The 24,618-nt window shown below is 42.3% G+C and overlaps 3 protein-coding genes across 6 annotated transcripts; 2 read left to right on the forward strand and 1 right to left on the reverse strand.

The window, feature by feature from the left end:
* The first annotated feature begins 3,206 nt into the window (after window positions 1-3,206).
* SAP18 (Sin3A associated protein 18) lies at window positions 3,207-7,562 on the forward strand. The gene is made up of 4 exons (XM_028726311.2): window positions 3,207-3,430; window positions 4,709-4,818; window positions 5,868-5,990; window positions 6,460-7,562. Exons 1-4 carry the CDS (start codon window positions 3,359-3,361, stop codon window positions 6,614-6,616), a joined length of 462 nt encoding a protein of 153 aa, XP_028582144.1. The 5' UTR covers window positions 3,207-3,358; the 3' UTR covers window positions 6,617-7,562.
* A 579-nt stretch (window positions 7,563-8,141) lies between these two features.
* SKA3 (spindle and kinetochore associated complex subunit 3) lies at window positions 8,142-20,544 on the reverse strand. Of its 2 annotated transcripts, XM_028726308.2 has the most exons (11): window positions 20,441-20,456; window positions 20,204-20,294; window positions 17,497-17,613; window positions 16,118-16,182; window positions 14,888-15,053; window positions 13,017-13,359; window positions 11,843-11,931; window positions 9,976-10,142; window positions 9,564-9,776; window positions 9,294-9,415; window positions 8,142-8,381 (listed from the first exon to the last, which is right to left on the reverse strand). In XM_028726308.2, exons 3-11 carry the CDS (start codon window positions 17,597-17,599, stop codon window positions 8,375-8,377), a joined length of 1,275 nt encoding a protein of 424 aa, XP_028582141.2. In that variant the 5' UTR covers window positions 17,600-17,613; window positions 20,204-20,294; window positions 20,441-20,456; the 3' UTR covers window positions 8,142-8,374. The 2 variants fall into 2 exon arrangements, with proteins under 2 accessions (XP_028582141.2, XP_028582142.2); XM_028726309.2 differs by lacking the exon at window positions 20,204-20,294 and having other exon boundaries at window positions 20,441-20,544.
* A 19-nt stretch (window positions 20,545-20,563) lies between these two features.
* MRPL57 (mitochondrial ribosomal protein L57) lies at window positions 20,564-23,910 on the forward strand. 3 transcript variants are annotated; one of them, XM_028726313.2, is made up of 4 exons: window positions 20,564-20,684; window positions 20,959-21,100; window positions 22,232-22,364; window positions 23,496-23,910. In XM_028726313.2, exon 4 carries the CDS (start codon window positions 23,498-23,500, stop codon window positions 23,810-23,812), a length of 315 nt encoding a protein of 104 aa, XP_028582146.2. In that variant the 5' UTR covers window positions 20,564-20,684; window positions 20,959-21,100; window positions 22,232-22,364; window positions 23,496-23,497; the 3' UTR covers window positions 23,813-23,910. The 3 variants fall into 3 exon arrangements, with proteins under 3 accessions (XP_028582146.2, XP_028582145.2, XP_028582148.2); XM_028726312.2 differs by lacking the exon at window positions 22,232-22,364; XM_028726315.2 differs by lacking the exons at window positions 20,959-21,100; window positions 22,232-22,364 and having other exon boundaries at window positions 20,565-20,684.
* Window positions 23,911-24,618: the final 708 nt, after the last annotated feature.

Raw genomic sequence — 24,618 nt, forward strand, 5'->3', positions numbered from 1 at the left:
CCCATCACCACACACTGAGATGGTATTTTCAATGAGCTGTACAACGCAACCCAATGAGCTCTTTCTGAGTTAGTCATGTGCAGTTTTCAGATACCATCAGTGTTTATGGGAAGTAGGTACAGTGGTACCTCGGGTTAAGTACTTAATTCGTTCCAGAGGTCCGTACTTAACCTGAAACTGTTCTTAACCTGAAGCACTGCTTTAGCTAATGGGGCCTCCCGCTGCTGCCATGCCACCGGAGCAAGATTTCTGTTCTTATCCTGAAGCAAAGTTCTTAACCTGAGGTACTATTTCTGGGTTAGCGGAGTCTGCAACCTGAAGCGTATGTAACCCGAGGTACCACTGTATTTTTGCTCCATTGTACTTTATTTCTTGCTCATTTGCTCAGTTTCTTGTTGCATTACTGATTGTTCACCAAGACAGGGACTGCTACAGTCCCTATGCTGGTCTTGACTAGCCCAAACAATTTAGAACTGCTTCATCATTTACCCTTTTAGATATATACATAAAACATGCTAAGTGTATACTTAAAAATGATGCATGCATATATATATATATATATATTAGGTACTCTCGTCTGGGACCCCTGACCATTAGGTCCAGTCGTGACCGACTCTGGGGTTGCGGCGCTCATCTCGCTTTACTGGCCGAGGGAGCTGGCGTACAGCTTCCGGGTCATGTGGCCAGCATGACTAAGCCGCTTCTGGCGAACCAGAGCAGCCCACAGAAACACCGTTTACCTTCCCGCCGGAGCGGTACCTATTTATCTACTTGCACTTTGACGTGCTTTCGAACTGCTAGGTTGGCAGGAGCAGGGACCAAGCAACGGGAGCTCACCCCGCTGCGGGGATTTGAACCGCCGACCTTCTGATCGGCAAGTCCTAGGTTCTGTGGTTTAACCCACGGCGCCACCCGCGTCCCATTTTGCCTCTTAGTAATGGGCAAAATAATGCCTTAAAGCAGAATCATAATGGGCAACACATTCAAAATGTGAATTTGATTTTCAGCTCTCACTTCTTCTCCCATTTCTGCAATGCAAAAAAGCTTTAGGATACCTTTTTTTCTCTTCTCTCACCTGACCACTAGTTCAATAGTAAATTTGCAACATATTTTGAGCAAGAACATTTATTTACTACATTAACTGCTTCCTTGTCATTTGTTAAGCCTTCTACACAGATCCATGCATGTATCTTTTTTCTCCTGTTCTGTTCTCCCCAACCACTTTTGTGCTCTCAGCTTACAATATTTCGAAGGAAGTTGATCAAACTGAGCATTCTTGTAAACTTGAACTTGGTTGCCAAGAATGTAAGTGATTCATGCCGTATGAGGAATTGATTTCCTGTGTCCCTACTCCACCCCCCTCTTTTAAAACACACATTTACTACTATAAACAATCAACCCCCTCTTTTTTTTATTCTGAACAAAGCACATCCTTAATTGCATGACAAACAGATTCCTAAAATACTTCCGAAGAGCTATTATTAGAGGAAAGAAATATTGTCACTAAAGGCCTCAGCATTAATGAGATATATATTACAAGAACGTTGCGAAAGAACAAACTGGTGTCTCTTGATTACATTTCTCAGGGAGGGTTACCTGCCAGAAGAAAGAGAACTGCCCTACATAAAAAACCTATTTAGTCTTTTAAGGTGCCACAGAGCTTCAGAGAAAAGGATTGGGGGAAACGGCAGGCAGAGCCATAGAAGTCCCAACAGCTTTTGCCAAAGCAATATGGAGACTTTTACTACCTTCCAAGAAGATGAAGAACACTTTTCAGGTGTAAACATGTTACACACACTCTCTCTCTCTTCAATTAGGAAAGAAACAGCAATAAAATTGGTTGTTTAATGCAGTGCCTTCTGAGTCTGCAACTTCCTTATGCAGCTAAGCATGGAAATATACTTCAGTGCCCTCTAGCTTATCCACAAAGTACTCCAGATCACCAACAATTGCTAGTATCAAGTAAAAGAAAATTCTCTGTAAAATGATTTGCATAGACAATGCCTCAAGGTTACATTGCAGCTCCTGTGAAACTTAGTTAACAATGTCAAATTGAATTGCTCATAAAAGATGTACAGCTGAATTTCTGACTGCCAGTTAGCCATTTAAAGGCACAGGCCCACTATCCAATAACAAAAGGTGCATACCCAGATTAAGTCTTTTATAAGTTTGATTGTTGAAAAGTATGTCACACAAAATTAAAGTCATCGCACCCATGCTGTTCAATATAGTTTGTTTTCCCCATGCTGGAAACTCAAGGCAGACTTAGAGTCTGCATATTCTCCTGTATTTTTTCTTTTAGTAAAAATTTCATTGAGATTCTATTATGCAAAAAGAAAACAAGTCCCACAGATCGTTGTGCTTGCTGAATTGTGATACTTGGGAGTTGCTTTCTTCCTACATGTATATGATTTTTTTTTATTTGAACAGTTTTACCAGCAGTAAAAATGATTACTACTTGTAAATGCAAGGGGTTAGGGAGATATTGTGAGGGCACTGAAGTGCGATCAAAGCTGGTGTTTTGACGCATGGAACTTTATATACTCATAGGCTGACACTATCCTAAGACCGACGGTCTATAAACCACTGCGGCTTACAAATCATGTACTTGACACTCCAGATGCGTGTTTTTAGGACCCACTTCACTTCGGTAATTTTAAGTCGTTTTAAACTGTTTTTCATACCACGTTTTAACTGTTGTAACTTGCCCAGGGACGTTGGGGTGAAGGCTGGGTAACAAAGAGTAATTATAACGACGATGGTATATATTGGGCGTGTGTACACTTTGCAGTGCATATAAAATGAAAGCTTTCAATTACTAAATGTTTTCGGTGTATAATGCGCGTCCGAATGCCAAAGGGGGCGTTGAACGTGTGAACCTGCACCTCCAGACACGCGTCCCCACCAAGCCCGCGTTTCCCGCGGCAGAACGCCTCACAAACAGCCCCCAGCCTCTCTTTTCAGTTCTCCCAACCGCAACTCTTGACCCGCCCCCAGCCCCGCGCGCCCCAATCTCCGCCCAGGATCTCCGCGCCTCCATCGCGGAGCGAATCCTTATTGGCCACTTCGAAGGAGCTTCGCCTCTGAAGCCCAACGTTTTGTTTCTTAGACCTCGCGAGAACTTGCGCCGCCGCCGCCGCGGTTCTAAAAGCAAGCTTGACGCCCGTGGGCGCCGCCATCTTGCTTCAGCAGAGCCTGAAGAGGCGGGTAGAGTGCTCTTGGGGTGGGGGAGAACTTGCGGCGGGGAGGAAGGTGCGGCTTGTGGGTTGGAACCGGAGCCTTGGCGCAGAGGCTGCCGCTTCTCCCCTTTCGCTTCGCTGGGTCGCTTCCACGGAGGTCGTTCCGACCAGACAGCAAGATGGCGGTGGAGTCTCGCGTTACTCAGGAGGAGATTAAGAAGGAGCCCGAGAAGCCTATCGATCGTGAGAAGGTGTGGGGAGGAGCTGGGGGAAGAGGCGGGAGGGCGCGTTCACACGTTACACGCCCGCGTTTGCAGCAGCATGTGTATGCTTCACAGGGAGGGCTGGTTCACCTGTTGGGAGACTCTTCGTGATGGCCTACTCAGACGTTCAGTGTTTAGCATTGGTGAACTAAGAGATGCCTTTCTCTCAACCATACCGTTTACGTGTGTGTGTGTCCTATTTTATGGCTGAAGAAACGCTCGTTTAGATTAGTTGTGGTGTTGGAAAAAGTGGGGAGGGGTGTGTCCACACAAGTGGTCTCCCCCCCCCCCCGCCCCAGGCTTCCAATAGCAAGCTTCAGTTTTTCCACTTTGGCTTGCTTTTATATCTATGGGATATTACGTCTAATGGGAAAGAGCTAAGATGCAATAGATTTTTTTTTTTTAATATGTAGATACAAAACAGTAATAAAAGTACATAAGGTATGATACTACAGAAGATATATGCATGCAGAAGACAATGTAAATAAGAAATATCAAGACATAAAACAGCAGCACTGCCTATTACACTATAAGAGAATTGACATAAAATAACGACTCACATATTATGCAGGTGAATTGATCGGAACATCTTTTGAGCAGTTAATTAAGTAAAGTCTTAACCTTTATTTAGCCACAGTTTTTGCTAAACTTTGTAATTACATCCTACAGTGTTTTGTAGCCCAAGCACAAGTCCGTTACATATGAAGAAAATTCCAAGTACCTCTAGATTTTAAAAAGGTTCCACTAAAGTGCCTTGAGGTTTCTTAGTCAAATGGTATATAAAGTTTATGAAATAAATAATAACAAATGTTACAGAAAGGGCAAGTTTTGTTATTATTTATTTCATAACATTTATACACTTCTTCATTGTAAAAAAAATTCCTCAAAATGGTTTATCATAGATTAAACAGATCCCTGCTCCATTTTAATGTATATAAGGTGTTGGCTTTTGGTTATCAAAATTAAAAGAAAAATGCAATTAAATTTTAGAAATTATTTTTTAAGAGTACTTAACAATCTCAAATTTAATCTTAGCTCTTGAAATATTTTCCCCCTTTGATAATTTTAGCTGTAAGTATTGATTAAAGGATAGTCTTTACATTTGTCTTACATTAAGGACTTGGTCATAAGAAAGAATTTAAAAGTGTATAAAAATGTAGGTTGAAAACAAAACAATTCTTGTATGTGATCTAAGTTAGTTGGGTTTGTTGTCATTCATTGCTTGCTTTGCAGCAAGTGAATGGTGGTCTCTTCTTTGCCTTACAGACCTGCCCCCTCCTTCTGAGGGTCTTCACCACCAATAATGGGCGCCATCACCGAATGGATGAGTTTGCCCGTGGAAACGTACCTTCCAGTGAACTGCAGATCTATACCTGGTGAGTGGCAGCAGTCTGAGCTGCACTTCTCCACTTGTAGCAATTTTGGTGTGGTAACTGAAGGTGGGTTGCCACACACCCCTCCACTGGACAGAGGCTGCTTTTTTCATTGCTAGATGAAAGGCCAAACATCAACTGGTGAAGCTTTGATATTTTTGCCTCAGAAGGCCCAGAATCTCTCCCACCTCTTCTTTTAGACAGTCTGGAGTAGGGCACTTGTGGAATGCATCCAGCACTTACTCTTTGTTTTCTGCAGTCCTTGTCACTGACAAATACAGTCATACCTCGGGTTGAGCACGTTTGAGTTGCGCTCCATGGCAACCCAAAAGTAACGGAGTGCGTTACTTCTGGGTTTCGCCGTTCACGCATGCGCAGACGCTCAAAGTGGCGCCATGCGCGGAAGTGGCAAAATGCGGCACGTGCAGACGCACTGTTTCGTCTTACGTTCCGTTCAGGATGCGAATGGGGCTCCGGAACAGATCCTGTTCGCATTCCGAGGTACCATTGTACCAGCCAGTTGGGAAAAAAACTTCCCAGTACTGCTTTTTTCCTGTGGAACAATGATGTAAGGTCTCTTGGTTGTCCTCCCATTTCTTATGGGCCATCTGTTGAATGAGGAGACTTGTATCTACAGCACCTTTGTGAATGCAGTGCAGCCTATTTTTTAGCCCAGAGTGCTTGCTGGGTCAGGAGGAGTGTCTCATACGGCACTTCTCATCCAGCAAATGCCCTGGTCCAAATTGGAATGTGACCAAGATGCAAAATTACAGTTATGTTTCTTGCTCCTAATGCTGTTGATTTCTGCATGAGTGTTCTACAAATCGACAAAGAGCAGTTGAACAACAAGACACTCATTCTGGATTTTAGGTTATGGCATAGCCATAGTCTAATAGTTCTTTGTCCTATATAAAATAAACTCAGACTAATCCTTTGTGAAATCTCTAAAATGAGATGTAGTTCTTGATGCAGTTCACTGACCTCTTAAGAGTTTTGACTTAATATCACAATGTTAAAATACTATATGACTTATAATGCTGCTTTTCTTCCAGGATGGATGCAACTCTAAAAGAACTGACAAGTTTAGTGAAAGAAGTCTACCCAGAAGCAAGGAAAAAGGGCACACATTTTAACTTTGCAATAGTCTTCACAGATCTTAAAAGGCCTGGTTACAGGTAATTGTCAGTGGAGTCAGTAGATGCAAATTGTAGCAAAATCTGAAAAGTTCTAATGAAATTCTTCATAGGAATTATAATACACTGGAAATTGTGCATTAGCTTCTAAAATCTTAAAACATGTATTAGTAAGTGCCCATATATGCTGTAATCTGAACACCTAGGCTGTAAATGGGAAGTTTATTATGTAATTAGGTCCCTCCCTTTCCGCAGTCTGAGGAATGCCTTCCTAGGCTGTTGCAAAAGGGCATATAAGTACAGGTAACTCACAACGTAAACACATTTTGTGTGGTTTTGGTTTTATCCCCATGTAAGTTGGCAGTCACCTTTACTTATATCTGCACTTTTCTAAGTGTGTCTAATTTAAAGCTACCAAACCCACTGCTGCTGATCACAGGAGACAGTACTTGACTAGGTGGAACAAAGATATGGCTCATGTTCATATTTTGGTCTTATTTTCTTTTTACAGGGTGAAAGAGATTGGCAGTACAATGTCAGGCAGAAAGGGCACAGATGATTCCATGACTCTGCAGTCTCAGAAGTTCCAGATAGGGGATTACCTGGACATAGCAATTACTCCCCCAAATCGAGCACCGCCTCCATCAGGTCGCATGAGACCTTATTAATATTTTGCTTTCTTCTAATGACCAACACTACATGGTCATACAGATTACAAACGGCTTGGTTTTTTTTTAATGCAAAGTGAAAATACTAGAAAACCTGTTAAGCTGTAGAAATACTGAAATTATGTTACTGTATATTTTTAGAAGGGTGCTCTCTGCTAGGTTTTCTTTTTCTGAATAGCTGAAAACCAGACACTGCAGTGTTTCTTAAAGTGTGTAATGTTTGGCTAAAACACCACAAGCAGTCTTGAGGTATTTGAAACCGTATATATTGTAAGGCCAGCCTGTAGTGTGGAAAGATTAAATGAGAGGTATTTCATAAGCGCACTGTAAGATTGCCTTTTAAGAAATCGGGTTACTTTTTGAACATCCATAAAGTACCTATTTTGTCAGAAATCAGAGTCTACAACGCAATCTGGGAGAGCTGCATTTTCCCAGGTACAAAGTATTGGGTGTAGATGATGGGATTGCCAATGCGGTGAGCGCAACATCTGTGCTCAATAATTGCATATTCATTGTGCAAAAATATTCACCCTAATACAGCTGTAGTAGGACTTACACTATCAGATGGACAGAAGTGTCAAGGTTTGTTGAAAAGCATCCTGAAATTGGTCATAATAGAAGGAAATCATGGCAGCTTAACACCTGTAATATTACACCCTATTTTATTCACTGATGTGTAAGTGCGACCAGGAGGGCTACTATTTTTGCTTCTGGTTTTGACTGTATTTGACTACGAAAGGATTTGAACCACTTAACGTATTCCCAATTTAAAATGCCATTGTTGCTTCAACTGGAAGTTACATCCTTAAAAATGGGAATTTCTAAAAAATCTTCCACAGCAAGGTTATCCATTGTTTCCACAGCTGTATGACTGTCTTGATATAATTAAGTTCTTGTTAAATAATTTTATTTTTTAAAACTTGTAAAAATAAAAGCAGTGACATAGCTTTGTAAAATGTGTTTCATGACAATGATAGCAGTTGCTATCAAAAACAAAAGCTGGAAGTTTTACTGTTGCTTGATTGCCCACCTGCCCTTTTGTCTAGACATTACATCACATGCTATAGACTGAAGATGTGATTCTCTCATGAATTGCTTGCTATAAAATTGAAAACATTCTCAATCATGATAGAACAGGATTGCTTTAGTTGGAACGTTAGTGGGGGTTTTGCCCATAACAAAAATATGGGGTATTGTACAGTGGGACTTCTGCAGCCTCTCAAATCTGCTCCAGGGTCCCCTCTACAGCACATATGTGGATGCCTTCTTAATACTATGTTGAAACACCGGTAACAGACCATGGTTAAGTATGAACACTTACAATCCTGAATGTTCCATCTAAAAAAAATATCAAATTAAAAAAACCACAATGGCAACTCCTGCAGTCCTAAAAATATGCAGAAAATTTGCGGGCAGGGGGAGGGTGGATTCAAAGATCAAATTAGTTTAAGAGCAGGGCAGCAGAGTAGGCCACTCTTAACTGTTTCCCCCTCGCTTCTACAATCCTTACGTATCAGCTCACAAGCAGAATTTAAACAAATATTTAATAAATGCAGTCCTAACTTCCATTAGCATGGAGATACAGGTTTTCATAATGTATTTGGGGGTCTCTGGGGAAATGAAAGAAGAGACTATAGTTTTAGTTAAACTGGTTGCCAAACGGTTAGAAATAAATATTCTGATATTTTCCCATGGAGTTTGCTGGACAATCTTCATTATAGCAGCCTCTAAAAAGCCAAGTCATAGCCTTCATCCATATTACTTTCTGCAAATGTAATCAAAAAACAAACAAAGCAGTTAAATTATAATATTGGCACTACGTTCAAGTGACTTCCATTGAAACATGCCCATTTGTATTCATTTCATAGGGGTCTTGACTAAAGGACAGCCATCTTGTTTTTTGTTTTGTTTTTTAAATGTCTAAAAATTCACTCTTGTATTGAACTGCTAAGTCTGAAAGTGGAAACACATTGCATTCCTTCTTTACCAGTCTTTGAACTCCTGTTCACCTTTTCCTCCAATAAACCTGGGTCATGCCCAGGCAACGAGAGCTGATTTGAGTAATGGGATTTTCAATTAGCCCAATCCCACCTTTCAGTCTGTCCTCCTTTCTATTAGACACTGATAAGGCTCTTGGTGGCTATGTTCTACTTCCAGTGTCAGCCGCAGTTTGCCTCTGAATGCCAGCAGCAAGGAATCTCAAGTCAGAAGAGTGCTATTATGCTCAAATCCTGCTTTTGGGCTTCCCCATAGGCATCTGGTTGACCACTGTGGGAACAGGATGCTGGGCTAGACAGGCCACTGGCCTGATCCAGAGCTATTCTTAATATATACTGAATCTTATAACTTCAACAAGATATTGGCAGTAGCTCCAGATCCACACAGTGTTTCCAAGAACTATGACTGGTTGCAGGAGAGTTCCCAGGCAGCTAGCTTTCATTGATGCCATGTGGTGGGTTGGAATTGTGGCTGGGTGCAAACCCACTTATACAGCAAGAGGCAGGGATGAGTAGGGGTCCTGTTCTTTGGACACCATGCCACAAATCTACCTACTAATTCCAGGCCTTTGCAAGGGGCAGCGAGTGCCTCATATGCCTGCACATAGTACAATGCTACTTCCACCGAGTGTCTGGAAAAGCCAGGGGTGTGTGTGGGATACCTCATGCTCAAATCTCACCTGTTTTCTTTGTTCCCGGTATCAAGAACAGGCTGTTTTTCAAACTCTGTAGCAATTCCTACACTAGTCCCCTTTTCCAGTGATCTGTATGCTTCTACCTTTGGATTGTATTTTGACAAGATCTGTAACAAAAAATAATAATAATTAAGTAGATGATGTTAGAGAAGCGTGGACCTTTCCAAGTTTTATACTTTCCATGCACAAGGAAAACAATTTGCTGGCAAAAATGTCAAAATCGGCATTAGCAGCAGGAAGGTTTAACTTGTTCACCTGAGAAATCTGCCTTGGAATCACGGTTATTTCAGGAGGAGGAGGAGGAGAACTGAACAGGCTACTGTAATCTGATATTTCTGGAGGTGGCAGTTCTTCAAGCCTATCCAGTGCTGCTGAAGGTGGTTCAAGACACTCCAGATACTTGTCTGAATGAGGGACAGGTGGAACAGTGCCGTATCCAACAACTGTATTATTTGGGACACATGTTTGCTGTAAGGAAAAAACCCCAAAGATTTGCAATGTTCAGATAATGAAATACAAGGACAATTTTTTTTAATTTTAAAAATCATGCAGTTAAGACATCCTTTGAAGATCTTCATTGTTAAAAGCCTTTCCTATGAGTACAGCACGGTGCAGAAGTCCCATTAAGAGACCCATTTCATTTACAAAATAAAAACTCAGTGCTTACTTTAGGTTTTGTTATCAGAGACTCTGTATCTGGAAGAGACGTTTCTGTCATATGATTAGAGGCATCCAATTTATTACTCTCTGGGGATATGGCATCCTTTCTGCTGGGAATCTTCAAGCCAGGTGTGCAAAACTCGGGTGCAGCGGGTGAAGCCATGTAATCATCATCTGAAAACACAGTATATGATTGGCAATTTCACACGGATAGTGAGTCTACAAATTCATTCAGGCGTAAAAGGATGAAAATGCAGAACTGAGGACCACACTTCTATGAATGAAGAGTTCTCACTGGACCCAGTGATTTATAAAAGGTAAAGGTACCCCTGCCCGTACGGGCCAGTCTTGACAGACTCTGGGGTTGTGCGCCCATCTCACTCAAGAGGCCGGGGGCCAGCGCTGTCCAGAGACACTTCCGGGTCACGTGGCCAGCGTGACATCGCTGCTCTGGCGAGCCACAGCCGCACACGGAAACGCCGTTTACCTTCCCGCTAGAAAGCGGTCCCTATTTATCTACTTGCACCTGGGGGTGCTTTCAAACTGCTAGGTTGGCAGGCGCTGGGACCGAGCAACGGGAGCGCACCCCACCGCGGGGATTCGAACCGCCGACCTTTCAATCGGCAAGCCCTAGGTGCTGAGGCTTTTACCCACAGCGCCACCCGCGTCCCAAGTGATTTATATCTGAATGCAATAGAAACTTCCATCACTGGTGAATGCAAGCTTTTTGCCTTTCTGCATAGCAGAATTTGATATATGCATCTGAACAGTTACTTTCAGATAATGCAATCAGATTGCCAGAAACAAGTTTTCCCAAATTCTGAAACTCCTTATCAGGATAAATTGTCATCACTCTCTCAGTTCATACCCACTTCCATGGTTTCTGGTCCATTTCCAGGCCAAATTCAATGTACTGGATATGACCTTAGGCCGGGGCAGCCAACATGGTGCCCGCCTTGAGAACAAATTATCCAAAGGGCTGCCGCCTCCTTCAATATCAACTAGGGCCACCCTCCTGCTTGTCCCACCATCTGATGTTCAACTGATGGTGGTATATCGTGTAGCTGGTTGCCTCTAGGCTCCAGAACCTACCCCCTTCCCGAATGAAGTCAAAGACATTTTTCATTCCAGCAGCCTTTAGGTGTGTTGAATAAGCAATTGTTTTGCTCCTGGCTTTAAATTGGAGCTGCTTACTAGATTTTATTTCAGCTTTCATTCTGCCTGTTCTTTGTTTTTCTTAAACTGTTTTTATGAAACTTGTGAGCTGCCTTGAACCTTTTTCTAGACAGAAAGGCAGTATATAAAGGTTTTTAAGGGCAGGGGGTGCAGAACAGCTTCAACCTATATTTGGATAGCCCAAGATGTTGTAAGTTATTCAACTGTATGAACTATCAATTAAAAATATTTTTATTCAATTTCTAAATAAATGTGTTTCCCAGTTATTTTCTTTGTACCGATTGGTCAAAACACTGGAAGAACAGATTTACTTATTAGGCTGCAATTCTAAACACAATTTCCAGGGAATAAGCTCTATTACAATGAGACTGACTTCTGAGTAAATATGCAAAGGCTCACACAAGAAAGACTATTACTTCTTTTTAAAGAAAACTGGTTAAGAGAGCCTGGAGTATCCCTGAAACCAGGCCTCCACAGGCTCCCTTTGGATAACTCTTTACTTTCATTACATTTCTTCTAGCTCACAGACCCCCATGGCACACGTGTTCCCATGAGATCTGCCAAGGTCCAGCTAGGTAGCAGCCTCACATGCCTTCAGACCCTATACTCTGGAATCTCTTTAGTTACAAGCCTAGGGTATTTGAATGGTTCCTTATGGAAAAGAAATCACTAGCCTAATTTGAATACACAGGGCTTACCACAAAATTTGTTCTTTTGCTTAGGTGTAGCTAGGTTCTTGTTTGATTCCAATTCCACTGCAGATTCACTCGGTTTATTATTAGCTTGCCTAAGGATAAGACAAAAATATAGTCACATCATATAAGAGAGTGCCTAATTCTAGAAAAGAAGGGAAACTGTGTTTATGATCCCAAAGCCCTATGCACTGAGTGCTGTGGCAAAAACTATGGCTAGAGAACTTCTCTACAGTCAGTTGGTGAAAAGGAAGTTCATATTGACACGTCTGTGCCTTTCCCTCATCAACTCCCTTCTCTTTTCAGTAATTGTGAATGGGCAGAGGAGAACAAACCTAAGCACAAGTAAAATAAAATAGACACATTTTCCCTGTTTACCCCGTTTATCTCCATTCCCATCCCATTCCTCCTGTGTTGAATTATAGACCGTAAGCCTCTTGGAAGGGAACTTTACAAAGTACATGCACTCAAATATTTGGGAGACTGCAGTTTATTAAGGACGCTCAAGGAGATGCCCTTCTCTACTCTCCCTCTTTCATGACTTCAACACAGATCCGTCACCCGCACTTGCGGCCATCTTTTCTGATAGTTCAACTCTCAGTCCCATCACAGAGGTGTATGTATGTCCAGGTTGGATGGGGAGATGGGGGCTTGCTTTTCTTCTCCCCAGTGCTAGGTTATTACTGATGGCATCCGGGAGGGGATGGAGTTATTTTGTGCATTTTCTTTTTTTAAAAAAACAACAACAACTGGAAAGCATTAGCTGAAAGTGTTTTGTACAAAAGGCAGAATTTAAAAATCTCAAAAAAAGAGTAAATGGTTAATTGGTCTTCCAGCTGGGGGGTCAGAACCCACTACTTGGGCGCAGCCTGATTCAAGAGATTGCAACAGCAGTACCAGCACCCTATAAACATGGTTTTAAAGAAATGAGTCTCCAAGTGCATACTTGGGTTAAAACGGGGAGGGGGGTGCCGTTCTGAGTCAGAAAAGGTTGAAGACTACTGCTCTAAAATGATGGTGCCATTAGAGGTTAGCAGCAAGTCTCACCCTCCTCCCACTAAATATTTGTGTGCACACAAAATCTGCAAATCTGCTGGCCGATCACCTCAAGGATGGAATGTGTCATTAGACAGAAATGAGAACCCATGTATTTTTGGAACTCTCAAAGGATGTCACTTACCTACTGTTTTTGGGATTGAGTAGGAAGATAGTTTGATCTACCACTAAACTTGTGGTATCATCATTCAAACCCATTTTATACCCATAGATACGAAACTGTTCTGCCTTGGGTGATAAACGCTCAGAATAATCCACTCTCGGTTCCTCCTTCTGTGCATATGTGGGCTGATTATGCAAGGTGCCTGAAGTACTTGGGAGAGCATATTTTGAAAGGCCAAAATCTGAAAGCTGTGGAATTTGCAGAAGAGCATGATGTGCAGATGATTGTTCAGGAAAATCAAGGATTTTGGGCTCTTCTTCAGCAGATGTAGACTCAGGGTTAATTTCAGCTTCATCCTGTTTTGCTTTATTAAAAAGATAAACTGCTTAGTTTCAAAAATAACCAACTTTTTAAAAAGACTGAATGGCTCATAGCCATTTCCACATTTCTGATCTCTCAATTGAAGGAGCACAGTATAGTGAAATAGCTGAATTTCCGTTGTTAATACATGGTTATGGTTTAATATTTAGCAGATTCTCTTGTAGGGTGGATTTGTTTTAAATCAAATAAATTTAAATCACTAGTCAGCAAGACTTGATTTAAATAATCTTTTTCCTTTTTCTTTTTTACAAAAAGACTAATTCTTGCAGGTATTATCTTAATATTTACAACCAGATGAAGGTTTCATTTTTGGGATAATAAATTTTCAGAGTAGTTTTTACAGTTACAACAAAAATTACTGATTTGGTTATACTATTAGAAATACATAGACAGATAGTTATGAAATCATTGTGAGGTTTAATAAGTTAACTGTTTATATTTGGACAACTTTTCTGCTGTACTTTATTGGAAGGAGAAAAATAATCATTTCCTTAATAACAATTTAAACAATTTATTTAACTGAAACAATAACATTATAGCATATGTATCCATGGTTTGTTAACTGATGTGGTTAAACAATTAAAAATAAATAAATCTTAGACTGAGTTTTAGCACACATGAAAAACTTAAAACAAATCCTTATTTTCTGATGAATAGCCTTTGGACTATAACTTAAATAGAAAACTATCTTTAGAATGATTTTTTTTCTCCAAAAGCATTTAATTTTAAAAAATCTGATTTAAATTTTAAAAAATCAGTTTTTTTAAAGAAAATCATTTATTTTTATCCACCCTGTTCTCTTGTAGTCAAGCTTTGCAAACTCAATTAAAATCCTAGTTCAAACTCATTATAAGAGAAATTATAAGAAAGCCTAGTTACTAATAATAATAATATACCATTGTGAGGATTGATATATTCTATTTAATAATGGTATAGCAAACAATGGAAGAGGAGTGGAATTTCATGGATAATAGGAAGAAATAGCAGTGAGGAGGTACATAATATACTCCAGAGCTCGTAAGCATAGTTAGGAAACAAGGAACTCTACCGTTCAAATGCAGCTTAAAAAAAGAAAGAAAACTAAACCTGACTAGCTATACCAGAATATGGATGTACACTTGAATGCAAACACCACTGAAAGCAATTCAATGTGGGCAGTATCTGCAACTGGATGGAAGGTTCATTATGCAAATCTTAACACAGCAAGCGATACGTGGGCAGAAGCCTGGGAAGTATATTAAAGAATTACATTAAAGCATATAGCTTCCACAGCTTCAGTACTTAGAGGCATATAGCAGTTACATAAGTCAGAGCTTTTAATTAAAAGGATTATAAGCACATTTTACATTAGAATAAAAAAGGAGGATGACTGGAGTGAGTATGCAACAAAAGTATTAGCAATTTCCAAGCGGAAAGCTTCTATTGCATTCTGTAAAAACACCCAATATGTTATTTAATTTTAAAAATGCACATACAGCGATAAGTGAAATATGGAATATATTCAGAGTTACCTGCATCCTCGCCAACATTGGGTTTGTAGCCATATTTCTGGAAGAAGTCTCTTATTTTCCCAAGATCTGTTGAAGTTCGTTTCATCAAAACTTTAGTGGCTTTCAAGAAATAATATGTAGCATCTCTTTCTGAAGAACTCTTACAAAGAGTATTATCAGCATCACTCTTCAATTAAAAAAAAAGTTTATCTTTAGACAATACTGAAGTTTGTATAGGTCAGCAAGCAGTATGACAGGATTATGACATCAGTTTTTTATTATTGCCAACAAAAGCAGCAACAAAGGTTCTTTTTTTTAAATGAAGGGAAACAATTCTTCTACAAAATATAAATGATATACTGTATTTTTCGCTCTATAAGACGCACCAGACCATAAGACGCATCTAGTTTTTGGAGGAGGAAAACAAGAAAAAAATAATTCTGAATCCCAGAAGCCAGAACAGCAGGAGGAATTGCTGCGCAGTGATCCCTCTCACTGTTCTGGCCTCTGGGATAGCTGCGCAGGCTGTATTCGCTCCATAAGACGCACACATATTTCCTCATACTTTTTAGGAGGGAAAAAGTGCGTCTTGTAGAGCGAAAAATACGGTATTCCTCCACATGCTTTTGGAGGATTAGAGCCAACATTGTATATCACTGATGGATAATTTGGCGCAAGCTTAACAGAAGTGTTTTAATTTTCCTGCATATTTAGGATCATAGCTAACACACAGGAAGAAAACAAACAAACGCTACCCCTCACTACTAATGTGACTTACTTCATAAATACATAAATGTAAAACATTCACTACCAAACAGGACTTATCTTCATGCTTACATTTAGTCCTTTATTTCAGAGTGCATAGAATCAGAGAATTGTAGAGTTGGAAGGGATTCCAAGGATCATCAAGTCCAACTCCCCGCAATGCAGGAATCAACTAAAGCATCCATGACAGATGGCCATCCAGCCTCTGCTTAAAAACCTCCAAGGAAGGAGAGATCAGTCCCTTCCACTGTCAAACAGCTCTTACTGTCAGAAACTTCTTCCTGATGTTTAGCTGGAAATCTCCTTTCTTGTAACTTGAAGCCATTGGTTTGAGTCATACCGGGTAGGACTAGAACTAATGCTGGCTAGCTCTTTCTTTAGAATTTCAGTGAATTAGAACTTGGCATACCTAATACATAACCAGTGAAATTACAGCAAGAGTTTTAAAAGGTGGGGCAGGGGTTGTAGAGAATGGATCAAAAGTACCTTTAGTGTTCTGACTTCAGAGAACAGTTCGTGTAAGTACCTCATTGGTGAATCTTCTTCAAACTCTTCAAGCCATGTTTTTAAATGAAAATGGATTTAGAAAGAAAACACAATTCAGTATCTTTAAGGTATTCTGCAGGACAGCAGTTCCCAAACTATTTTTCCTACGGACACTTTGAAAAAACCACTAATGGTCTTGCTGGACCATTTTCCACCTCATTGTAGCAATGCACTGTGCTAGATGCTGTATGATTTTTAATTACAATTTTATTTCAGTGGTACCCCGCAAGACGAACGCCTCGCGAGACGAAAAACTCGCAAAACGAAAGGTTTTTTCGTTTTCGAGTTGCCTCGCAAGACGAATTTCCCTATGGGCTTGCTTCGCAAAACGAAGCTTGCCCCGGGGACAGCGGGTCTTCTCTTTTGAAGCAAGGGGCGGCGGGGAGATCGCTTCTCCCCACCGCCCCTTGCTTCAAAAGAGGTCTGCCCCCGGACCTCTTTTGAAGCAAGGGGCTGCGGGGAGATCGCTTCTCCCGGTGCTCCGAAGCGGGGTGGGGGGGCGGGAACACTTGCCCCAGCCGCGGGCTTCGTAGCGCTGCTGCGAAGCCGGGCGGGGGGCGGGAACACCTGCCCCAGCCACCCCGCTTCGGAACGCTGCTCCGAAGCGGGGTGGAGGGGGCGGGAACACCTGCCCCAGCTGCCGGGCTTCGTAGCGCTGCTGCGAAGCCGGGCGGGGGGCGGGAACACCTGCCCCAGCCACCCCGCTTCGGAACGCTGCTCCGAAGCGGGGGGGGGGGGCGGGAACACTTGCCCTAGCCGCGGGCTTCGTAGCGCTGCTGCGAAGCCGGGCGGGGGGGGGCGGGAACACCTTCTGAAGGCGGGCGGGGATGCTTTGTCCCCCCTGCCTGCCTTCTCAGGGGCTTTTAAATCGCCCCGGACAGCGGAGAAGTCCTCCGCTGTCCCGGGGCGATTTTAAAATGCCGCCCGCCAGCATTTTAAGATCGCCCGGACAGCGGAGAAGTCCTCCGCTGTCCCAGGGTTTTTTAAAATGCTGGGGGTGGGAAGAAAAGCCCTTGTCCCCGCCCCCCAGCCTTCAGAAGAGGTCCGGGTACAGTCTGTCCCCGGACCTGGTCTGAAGGCGGTTTCCCTAGGAACGCATTAATTGATTTTCAATGCATTCCTATGGGAAACCGTGCATCGCAAGACGAAAAAACCGCAAGACGAAGAGACTTGCGGAACGAATTAATTTCGTCTTGCGAGGCACCACTGTTCTTATATTTTATTGTACTACAATTTGAATTCCATAGAATACTATGTAAAATACAATAAATAATAAAATAACATGTATTTTTTATTTTAGTTTCATGGGTCTTCCTTACCTGTGTCCTCACTCTGAAAAATCTGCTTCAGCTGCTCGGCCTCTTTTTCCACAGTGACCGCTAAGGTTCGCAGTTTGTTGAAGAACATGCCGCTGGTGTCCATAGTGAAGGAAAACCCTAGACAACGCAGCAGGTTTTTATTGCTATTGGCATAATTTGCAGAAAGAATACAGAGCAACTTTTCAACAAATAGGCAGAACACAAGCCACAGAAGAGTAGTAGTAGTAGTAATAATAATAATAATAATAATAATAATAATAAAAAAAAAAAATAAAGTTTTAACAGCTCAGCATTGGGAAATTTGGTTGTTTTGCAAGAAACTTTCCTCACAATCAGTTTAATCCAAGGAACACCTGCAGCAGAATAAATTTGTGTCACATACACTGCTGGATAGTGTGTGTTGTCATTAGCTACCACTGATACAACACCCACAAATGTCTGACATTTCTGAGACTTTTCAGTGCATAAGAAATGCGACAGTTTTGTGTTTGTTTGTGTTATTATTACTGATAACTATAATTTTTGTATTCAAGTTGAAGTGAAATTCCATTCCCTTTGAAATAAAGTACCAAAGAACACTTTTTATGAGAATTTTATGAAAAGCCATCACCCTAATAATTCAAAGAATATCTTCCTCAAAAAGCAACCAGCTGTAGCTACAGCTTGCTAGTGTGTTTTGTTGCCTCTTTTACTATGCCATATACAAATGATGTTATTACAGAATAAAGCATGGAATATTGTAGCCAATCTAAGCTATACAACTGCATTCTAATTTGTGAGCCTTAGGCCAGGGACTGTGCATTTTAACTTTGCTCAGTACTTTTAGCCCTTCTATAAAGAATAAATGGCAGTGATTATTTAATTAAACAGATTCAAATATTATTTTATTATTAGTTATTATATTTGTATACCACCCTTCAGAGGGCGATTCACAACATAAAAATACAAAACAAGAACATAAAAAACATGTTATGTATTTTACATACAAGCACAATTAAAAGACAATAGCCAAAGGCCAGGTTATGGAGAAACGTTTTTGCCTGACACCTGAAGGTATTTAATAAAGGTGCCGGGTGAGCCTCCCTGGAAAGCGCATTTCACTAGCAGGAAACCACAGTTGAAAAGACCCGTTCTCATGCTGCTACCCTCCAAACCTCTCATATGGGCAGAGGTGGTCCTTGAGAACTTCTCAGTTTCCTGAGAGTAAGATCCACTGAAACCAATTTTCTTCTGAGTAGGCACTGCACTGCAAGACTGAACTTTTTTATAAGGTCCTAGACAACTCAGGTCCAGGCTTTTTTGTAGATCACCTTGACCGCTATATCTCCACGCTCAAAAGATGGAAGTGCTCAGCGTGCAGCTACTGACAAGGCCTTCAGTATGGTTGTACAAATATTATTAAAATCTCGCCCCTCCTTGATTAGACAGGCACCTATTGCCCTGTGCTTTGGACATCTACTCAAACCTCTGTTTTTTACTCAGGCCTTCCTCCAGCTAATTATTACTTTAGCCCATGGCCAATACAATCTACCACGAATGACTTTTGATATGCTTTGCAATTTTGTTTTTATATTTCATGTTAAGCATTTTATAAATCCTTAAAAATGTGGATCCAGCCAAGGCCTCTTCAGTCCAGCATACTAGAGCCAGCCAGATGCTTTGGAAGCTCCCTAATGGTGTTTGAAGATAACTCTCCCCTAGTAACCTCACTATCCAAGAACACGCTTTCCAGTTGTCATATAAAAAGAACCGTTTTACATGCTGCTGTTATTTTAATGTTGCTAAACTCCATATCTATATTACCACACTTTACACCTTAGAATGCTTAATGGTGTATTTTACAGTGGTACCTCAGGTTACATACGCCGCAGGTTACATACGCTTCAGGTTACACACTCCGCTAACCCAGAAATAGTGCTTCAGGATAAGAACAGAAATCGGGCTCCGGCGGCGCGGCAGCAGCAGGAGGCCCCATTAGCTAAATTGGTGCTTCAGGTTAAGAACAGTTTCAGGTTAAGAAAGGACCTCCAGAACGAATTAAGTACTTAACCTGAGGTACCACTGTATTGCTGCATTGCATCCACCTTGGGAGAATTGTTGTTTAGTCGTTTAGTCATGTCCGACTCTTCGTGACTCCATGGACCAGAGCACACCAGGCACTCCTGTCTTCCACTGCCTCCCGCAGTTTGGTCAAACTCATGCTGGTAGCTTCGAGAACACTATCCAACCATCTCATCCTCTGTCGTCCCCTTCTCCTTGTGGCCTCCATCTTTCCCAACATCAGGGTCTTTTCCAGGGAGTCTTCTCTTCTCTTCTCATGAGGTGGCCAAAGTATTGGAGCCTCAGCTTCAGGATCTGTCCTTCCAGTGAGCACTCAGGGCTGATTTCCTTAAGAATGGATCGGTTTGATCTTCTTGCAGTCCATGGGACTCTCAAGAGTCTCCTCCAGCATCATAATTCAAAAGCATCAATTCTTTGGCGATCAGCCTTCTTTATGGTCCAGCTCTCACTTCCATACATCCCGACTGGGAAAACCATAGCTTTAACTATAGGGGCTTTTTGGCAAGGTGATGTCTCTGCTTTTTAAGATGCTACCCTAAAAAGAACTGATGATGATGAACAACCACTATTAAGGCTTTCCAAAACTTGCCCTCCCCACGTTTTAAAGAAAAACCTGAAAGGTGCAGAAGACAAAAAGGAGCCTTACCGTTGTCACGCTCGGGGAGTCTAGAGTACCTGCAACTTCTCTGCCTTCTTCCACACGACCGCTCGCTAACACGTATTTACAGCCCCTCTCCCTACGGGCAGGAGCAATAAATCGGTGAGGGGGGCGGGAAACAGACGCGCGCAGACTCCTGCCCAGTAAAAGGGACCTTTTTGAAGACCAGCAAACGGGGGGGGGGGGAATTGCTCCTTTAAATCTCTCCCTGTCTCCAACACCTACCGCTTTTCTCTCACGGCACCCCCCCCTCCCGCCTCGACGTTTGAATCTGCCAGCTCAACGGTTGGTCAGCAGGGAAACGAGCCAGCCCCGCTTTTGCTCCCTTTCCACGCCTCCTCAGCGAACCTGGGGAGGGAGGGAGGTCTCCTTACTCTCGCGAGAGTTTTGAGGCTGAAGCACGGACGAACCTTTCGGGCGGCGCCATTTTGTTTTCCCTGCCGAGGTGGGACGGGCGGACCTGTGACCGGTGAGTTGAAGAGGAGCAGCGGGAAAGGGGTTGCGGGGACGGGCGGGCAGAGCGGAGGGGCGGTGAAGCAGGTGGGGGGGGGAGGCGGGGGGAAAGGGTTTCCCTCTAAACCGGCGGCAAGAGGAAGCGGGCGGGACAACGAGAAACTGCCCAAGGTGGCTGGTAGGCATTGATAGAATTGCAGTGGAAGGAGGCAGGGGCTAGTTGCCATCCCATCCCGGGATGGGAGCACTTCAGACGTGTCAGATCTGCTGCTTTTTCTTCTTGTTACTAGAGCTCCCAAGATTTACCAGCCGAAGCCCAGGCGCAAAAAGCAAACGCGTAGCATTAAAGCAGAGGACGCACCTTGAGCAGCAGAGGCGTTGTTTTCCGCTGCTGGAACTGAACTCGGGTCACAGTCCTTTCACACGCTCCAGGTGAGCCTCCAGGGAAGTGTCGCCGCAGGGGGTGGGGATCCTCTGGCCCTCAAGGACGTCCAGGTTTGTCCATGGGGCCATTCCCCCACCCCCCATCATGCACACCTTGCTGATCATCTGATATCACTGGTGGCATCAGGCGATGGGCGAGGGAACAGGATCAACACAGAAGGCAGGATTTATTTCCCCATGAGCGGGGTGGGGAGCTAAAGCAGCTCACATGCTTCTTCCAGCATGTAGAGTGTGTGATGTGTTTCAAACAACGCTTTTGAGATGTAGGGCAACCTCCACACTTGCCTTACAGCAAGAAATGGGAGTGTGGGGGTTGCCTTGCTTCTCAAAAGTGTTGTTTGAATAAACCACCTCTAAATTTCCAGGACTAGGAATTTCAGCAGGATGAGAGGTTTGCAGCGCTGTGCATTTCAGAGTTTACTTTCTACAACTTGCAGGTGGTAGAGGGCTTCCCTAGGCTTCCTGTGAGATATAGGGACAGGGCTTTATCCGTGGTGGTCCTACACTTTAGAACTACATCCCCAGGGTACAATCCCTCACTGCTGGTGGTCTTTAAAATAAATATTTCTTCTGGGTTTTTTTTTTTTTTTGTCTGATTTGCTGAGTTGTGCTGTACGGTACTTGAAAAAAACTATTTAGATGCTGCTGCATTTTTGTTATTTTATTTCATGCATTTAGAGTAACGTAAGCCGCTTTGTGCCCTGAAAATGGAGTTAAGAATAGTTTAATTGACAAGAGCAATCAGTGATAGAAAGTGTGGTGATCTTTGGTACAGGGAGAGGCGGGTTTCAACTGAGTGACTATTTTCATCTGCGGATACTTTGCGGGGGGATTATATTATACAGTGGTACCTCGGGTTAAGTACTTAATTCGTTCCGGAGGTCCGTTCTTAACCTGAAACTGTTCTTAACCTGAAGCACCACTTTAGCTAATGGGGCCTCCTGCTGCTGATGTGCTGCCGGAGCACGATCTCTGTTCCCTAGGTACTATTTCTGGGTTAGCGGAGTCTGTAACCTGAAGCATATGTAACTCAAGGTACCACTGTACTCCTGTGTCTCTTCACATGAATCTGAGATCTCCTGGAGATTTCATGTTACTTTTTTCTCACAAAATCTCCAGGAACTTGGACGGTCTGCAAGAGCCTCCTGGAGCCCAGGAAGCAAGGCAGAGAGCTTAAAATTAACCTGTCTTTCTTCACAATCAAGATTGCTCATATGAGGGTGCTTCAAGTATAGGAGTTTTTGCATATGAGGTGCTACCCCAAGAATGTAATCCCTGCTCAGTGTACTACTGTGGGTTCGGCATAGCACAGTAGGTGGGGTTGGCATAGCAGCGTGAAGGCTTCGTTTGAGCTCTTCTCTAATACTTAGTTTTTGATGTGGGACATTCAAATATGAGTCCCTATCTGAAGACTGGGGCTGCATACACACCATTCATTTAAAGTCTACACACCCCTCACAGAACCTTCTGTCCAAATAATTTTTATTGGTTTTCATGTAAATACAAGAATATATAACTACAGTGACTTGTCCTGTGGTACATTCCTGTTAAGTTTTATATGCAATACACAGCACAAGCAATATGTTTGTTTGTGCATTATCAATTAAAGTCTCCGCTCCACAGAGATTCTTGTGTTGTTGGTGAAATAAAAGTACAGCGTACCTCAGGTTAAGTATTTAATTCGTTCCAGAGGTCCATTCTTAACCTGAAACTGTTCTTAACCTGAAGCACCACTTTAGCTAATGGGGCCTCCCGCTGCTGCTGCGCCGCTGCTGCGTGATTTATGTTCTCATCCTGAAGCAAAGTTCTTAACCTGATGTACTATTTCTGGGTTAGCGGAGTCTGTAACCTGAAGCGTGTGTAACCCGAGGTACCACTGTACAGTATCTTCTGTCCACCTATCACAGAATCTTGAGGACCGTAGTTTACCCCTCATAGAGCTATAAGTGTCAAGATTTTGTTTTATTATTATTTATTTGCAGGCAAGGAATAAGCATTAAATGTATGGTGTGTACCTAGCCTCAAATGGTACAACCCTTACTGCCTTATCAGTAGTAAGTGTTGCCTCACTTGGATTTTCCATTAACTGAAGAGAATCAAGGGAAGGGAAGGGTGCCTTTGTGGGAATAAAAAGCTGCACCATTCTGTCCTCTACTTACACATTTTCAAAAATCAGGAGAAAGACCCCTGCAGCCTCTGACACACGGATGATTGCCGAAAATCCTATATGAGATAGGTGTACACATTGATGTCTCAAGCTAGAAGTGAGCTTCTCTAATTCATCATAGCCATGGGTTCTAGCTGCTAACTGTAAATATTGACCTCTTGTATTTGATTGAAGAATATTCAAGTAATTAATGTTAAACCTCCTTTGCTGTTAAAGGTATGTTTCTGACCATAGCACGGCTTCGAAACCGCATTCCTGGGAGTCAGTGGATTGGTAAACACAGACGGCCGAGGTTCGTTACAGAGATAATGAAACAGGGTATCATTAAGAGGCTGGAAAGGGAAGCTGAAAATGAATATTGGCTGAGCCGGCCATACATGACAAAAGACCAGGAGTATCGCCACAATGCAGAACGCAGACATTTATGGCGGGAAAGAGCAATGGCTGCAGAAAAAGCTAAGTTTCCAGAGCATAAGTATGCTACAGAACATCTGGGTCACCTTAATGTGACCAAGAAATGGACAGAAGCTTGAAAAACTTAAGTTGGCGTTCAGCTGGACTGCTTGCAATTGCTGACAGTGGCAACCACCAGTTATGTAAGAAGGCCTGTAAATAAATGTATTACTCTTCAGCTCTCAGTCTCAGTGCTCATTCCAAGTTACAGGTGTTCTTTTTCTTCCAAACTTTGGTAATGCTATTCTGCCTAGAAAGGATCACCCTCTCTCCTCAAGTTGTGCCTGCAAAAGTTTATCGTAATAATCTGATGTTCAATCCAGAGTAATGTCCAGTTATTCGTTCCTTCTAGGTGTTATTTTCCCAGTGTTAAATCCAGGAATCTCAGTTTCATTCCTTTCCCTTCCCATCCTAGAAGTCCAAAAGAGGTTCTCCAATTATTATTAAAAGTAAGAGTCGGCCTTAATCTTCCTCTGGTCCACCCTCACAACTTTACCACCAGATTTTAAAAGACAGTTCAGTCCTTATTCTTTATTCCTCATGAATTTCTTTACTGTATTTATATGACAATGTCCACAATTAATCACAAGTAGACATTAATTCGCACTCCCCCAAAAGTTCCTGTATCTTCCAATTCCATTTCCTGTTGCCATGGTCTTCAGTCCTTGCCATTTTTTTCTTTCAATTTCCTGTATTTCCATTCTTTTTTCCCCAAAGTATTGCAGGAAGCATGATCACTTTATCTTCTGAGATGATTCCAAGTTATACACAGAGTCCTCCTTCCATGAATTCCATCGCCTTCCAGCATTACATTTGTTGCACTCCTTCCAGCATCAGCAATAAACCATCCTCTAGGGCCGACAAATGATCCTTGATCATTTTTTCC

This window comes from Podarcis muralis, chromosome 4, assembly GCF_964188315.1.
Source record: "Podarcis muralis chromosome 4, rPodMur119.hap1.1, whole genome shotgun sequence".
In the NCBI taxonomy this organism is placed as follows: Eukaryota; Metazoa; Chordata; class Lepidosauria; order Squamata; family Lacertidae; genus Podarcis; species Podarcis muralis.

What these genes read in the sequence shown, in the direction of transcription:
- MRPL57 (XM_028726313.2), top strand. Translation starts at nt 23,498, where the DNA reads ATGTTTCTGACCATAGCACGGCTTCGAAACCGCATTCCTGGGAGTCAG.
- SKA3 (XM_028726309.2), bottom strand. Translation starts at nt 17,599, where the DNA reads ATGGACACCAGCGGCATGTTCTTCAACAAACTGCGAACCTTAGCGGTC. An exon ending in TTTTCAGAGTGAGGACACAG is followed by an intron (nt 16,183 to 17,496) that starts GTAAGGAAGACC and finishes CATGGCTTGAAG; the next exon opens with AGTTTGAAGAAGATTCACCA. An exon ending in GCAAAAGAACAAATTTTGTG is followed by an intron (nt 10,143 to 11,842) that starts GTAAGCCCTGTG and finishes CTGTGTTTTCAG; the next exon opens with ATGATGATTACATGGCTTCA.
- SAP18 (XM_028726311.2), top strand. Translation starts at nt 3,359, where the DNA reads ATGGCGGTGGAGTCTCGCGTTACTCAGGAGGAGATTAAGAAGGAGCCC. An exon ending in GAACTGCAGATCTATACCTG is followed by an intron (nt 4,819 to 5,867) that starts GTGAGTGGCAGC and finishes CTTTTCTTCCAG; the next exon opens with GATGGATGCAACTCTAAAAG. An exon ending in CTTAAAAGGCCTGGTTACAG is followed by an intron (nt 5,991 to 6,459) that starts GTAATTGTCAGT and finishes TTCTTTTTACAG; the next exon opens with GGTGAAAGAGATTGGCAGTA.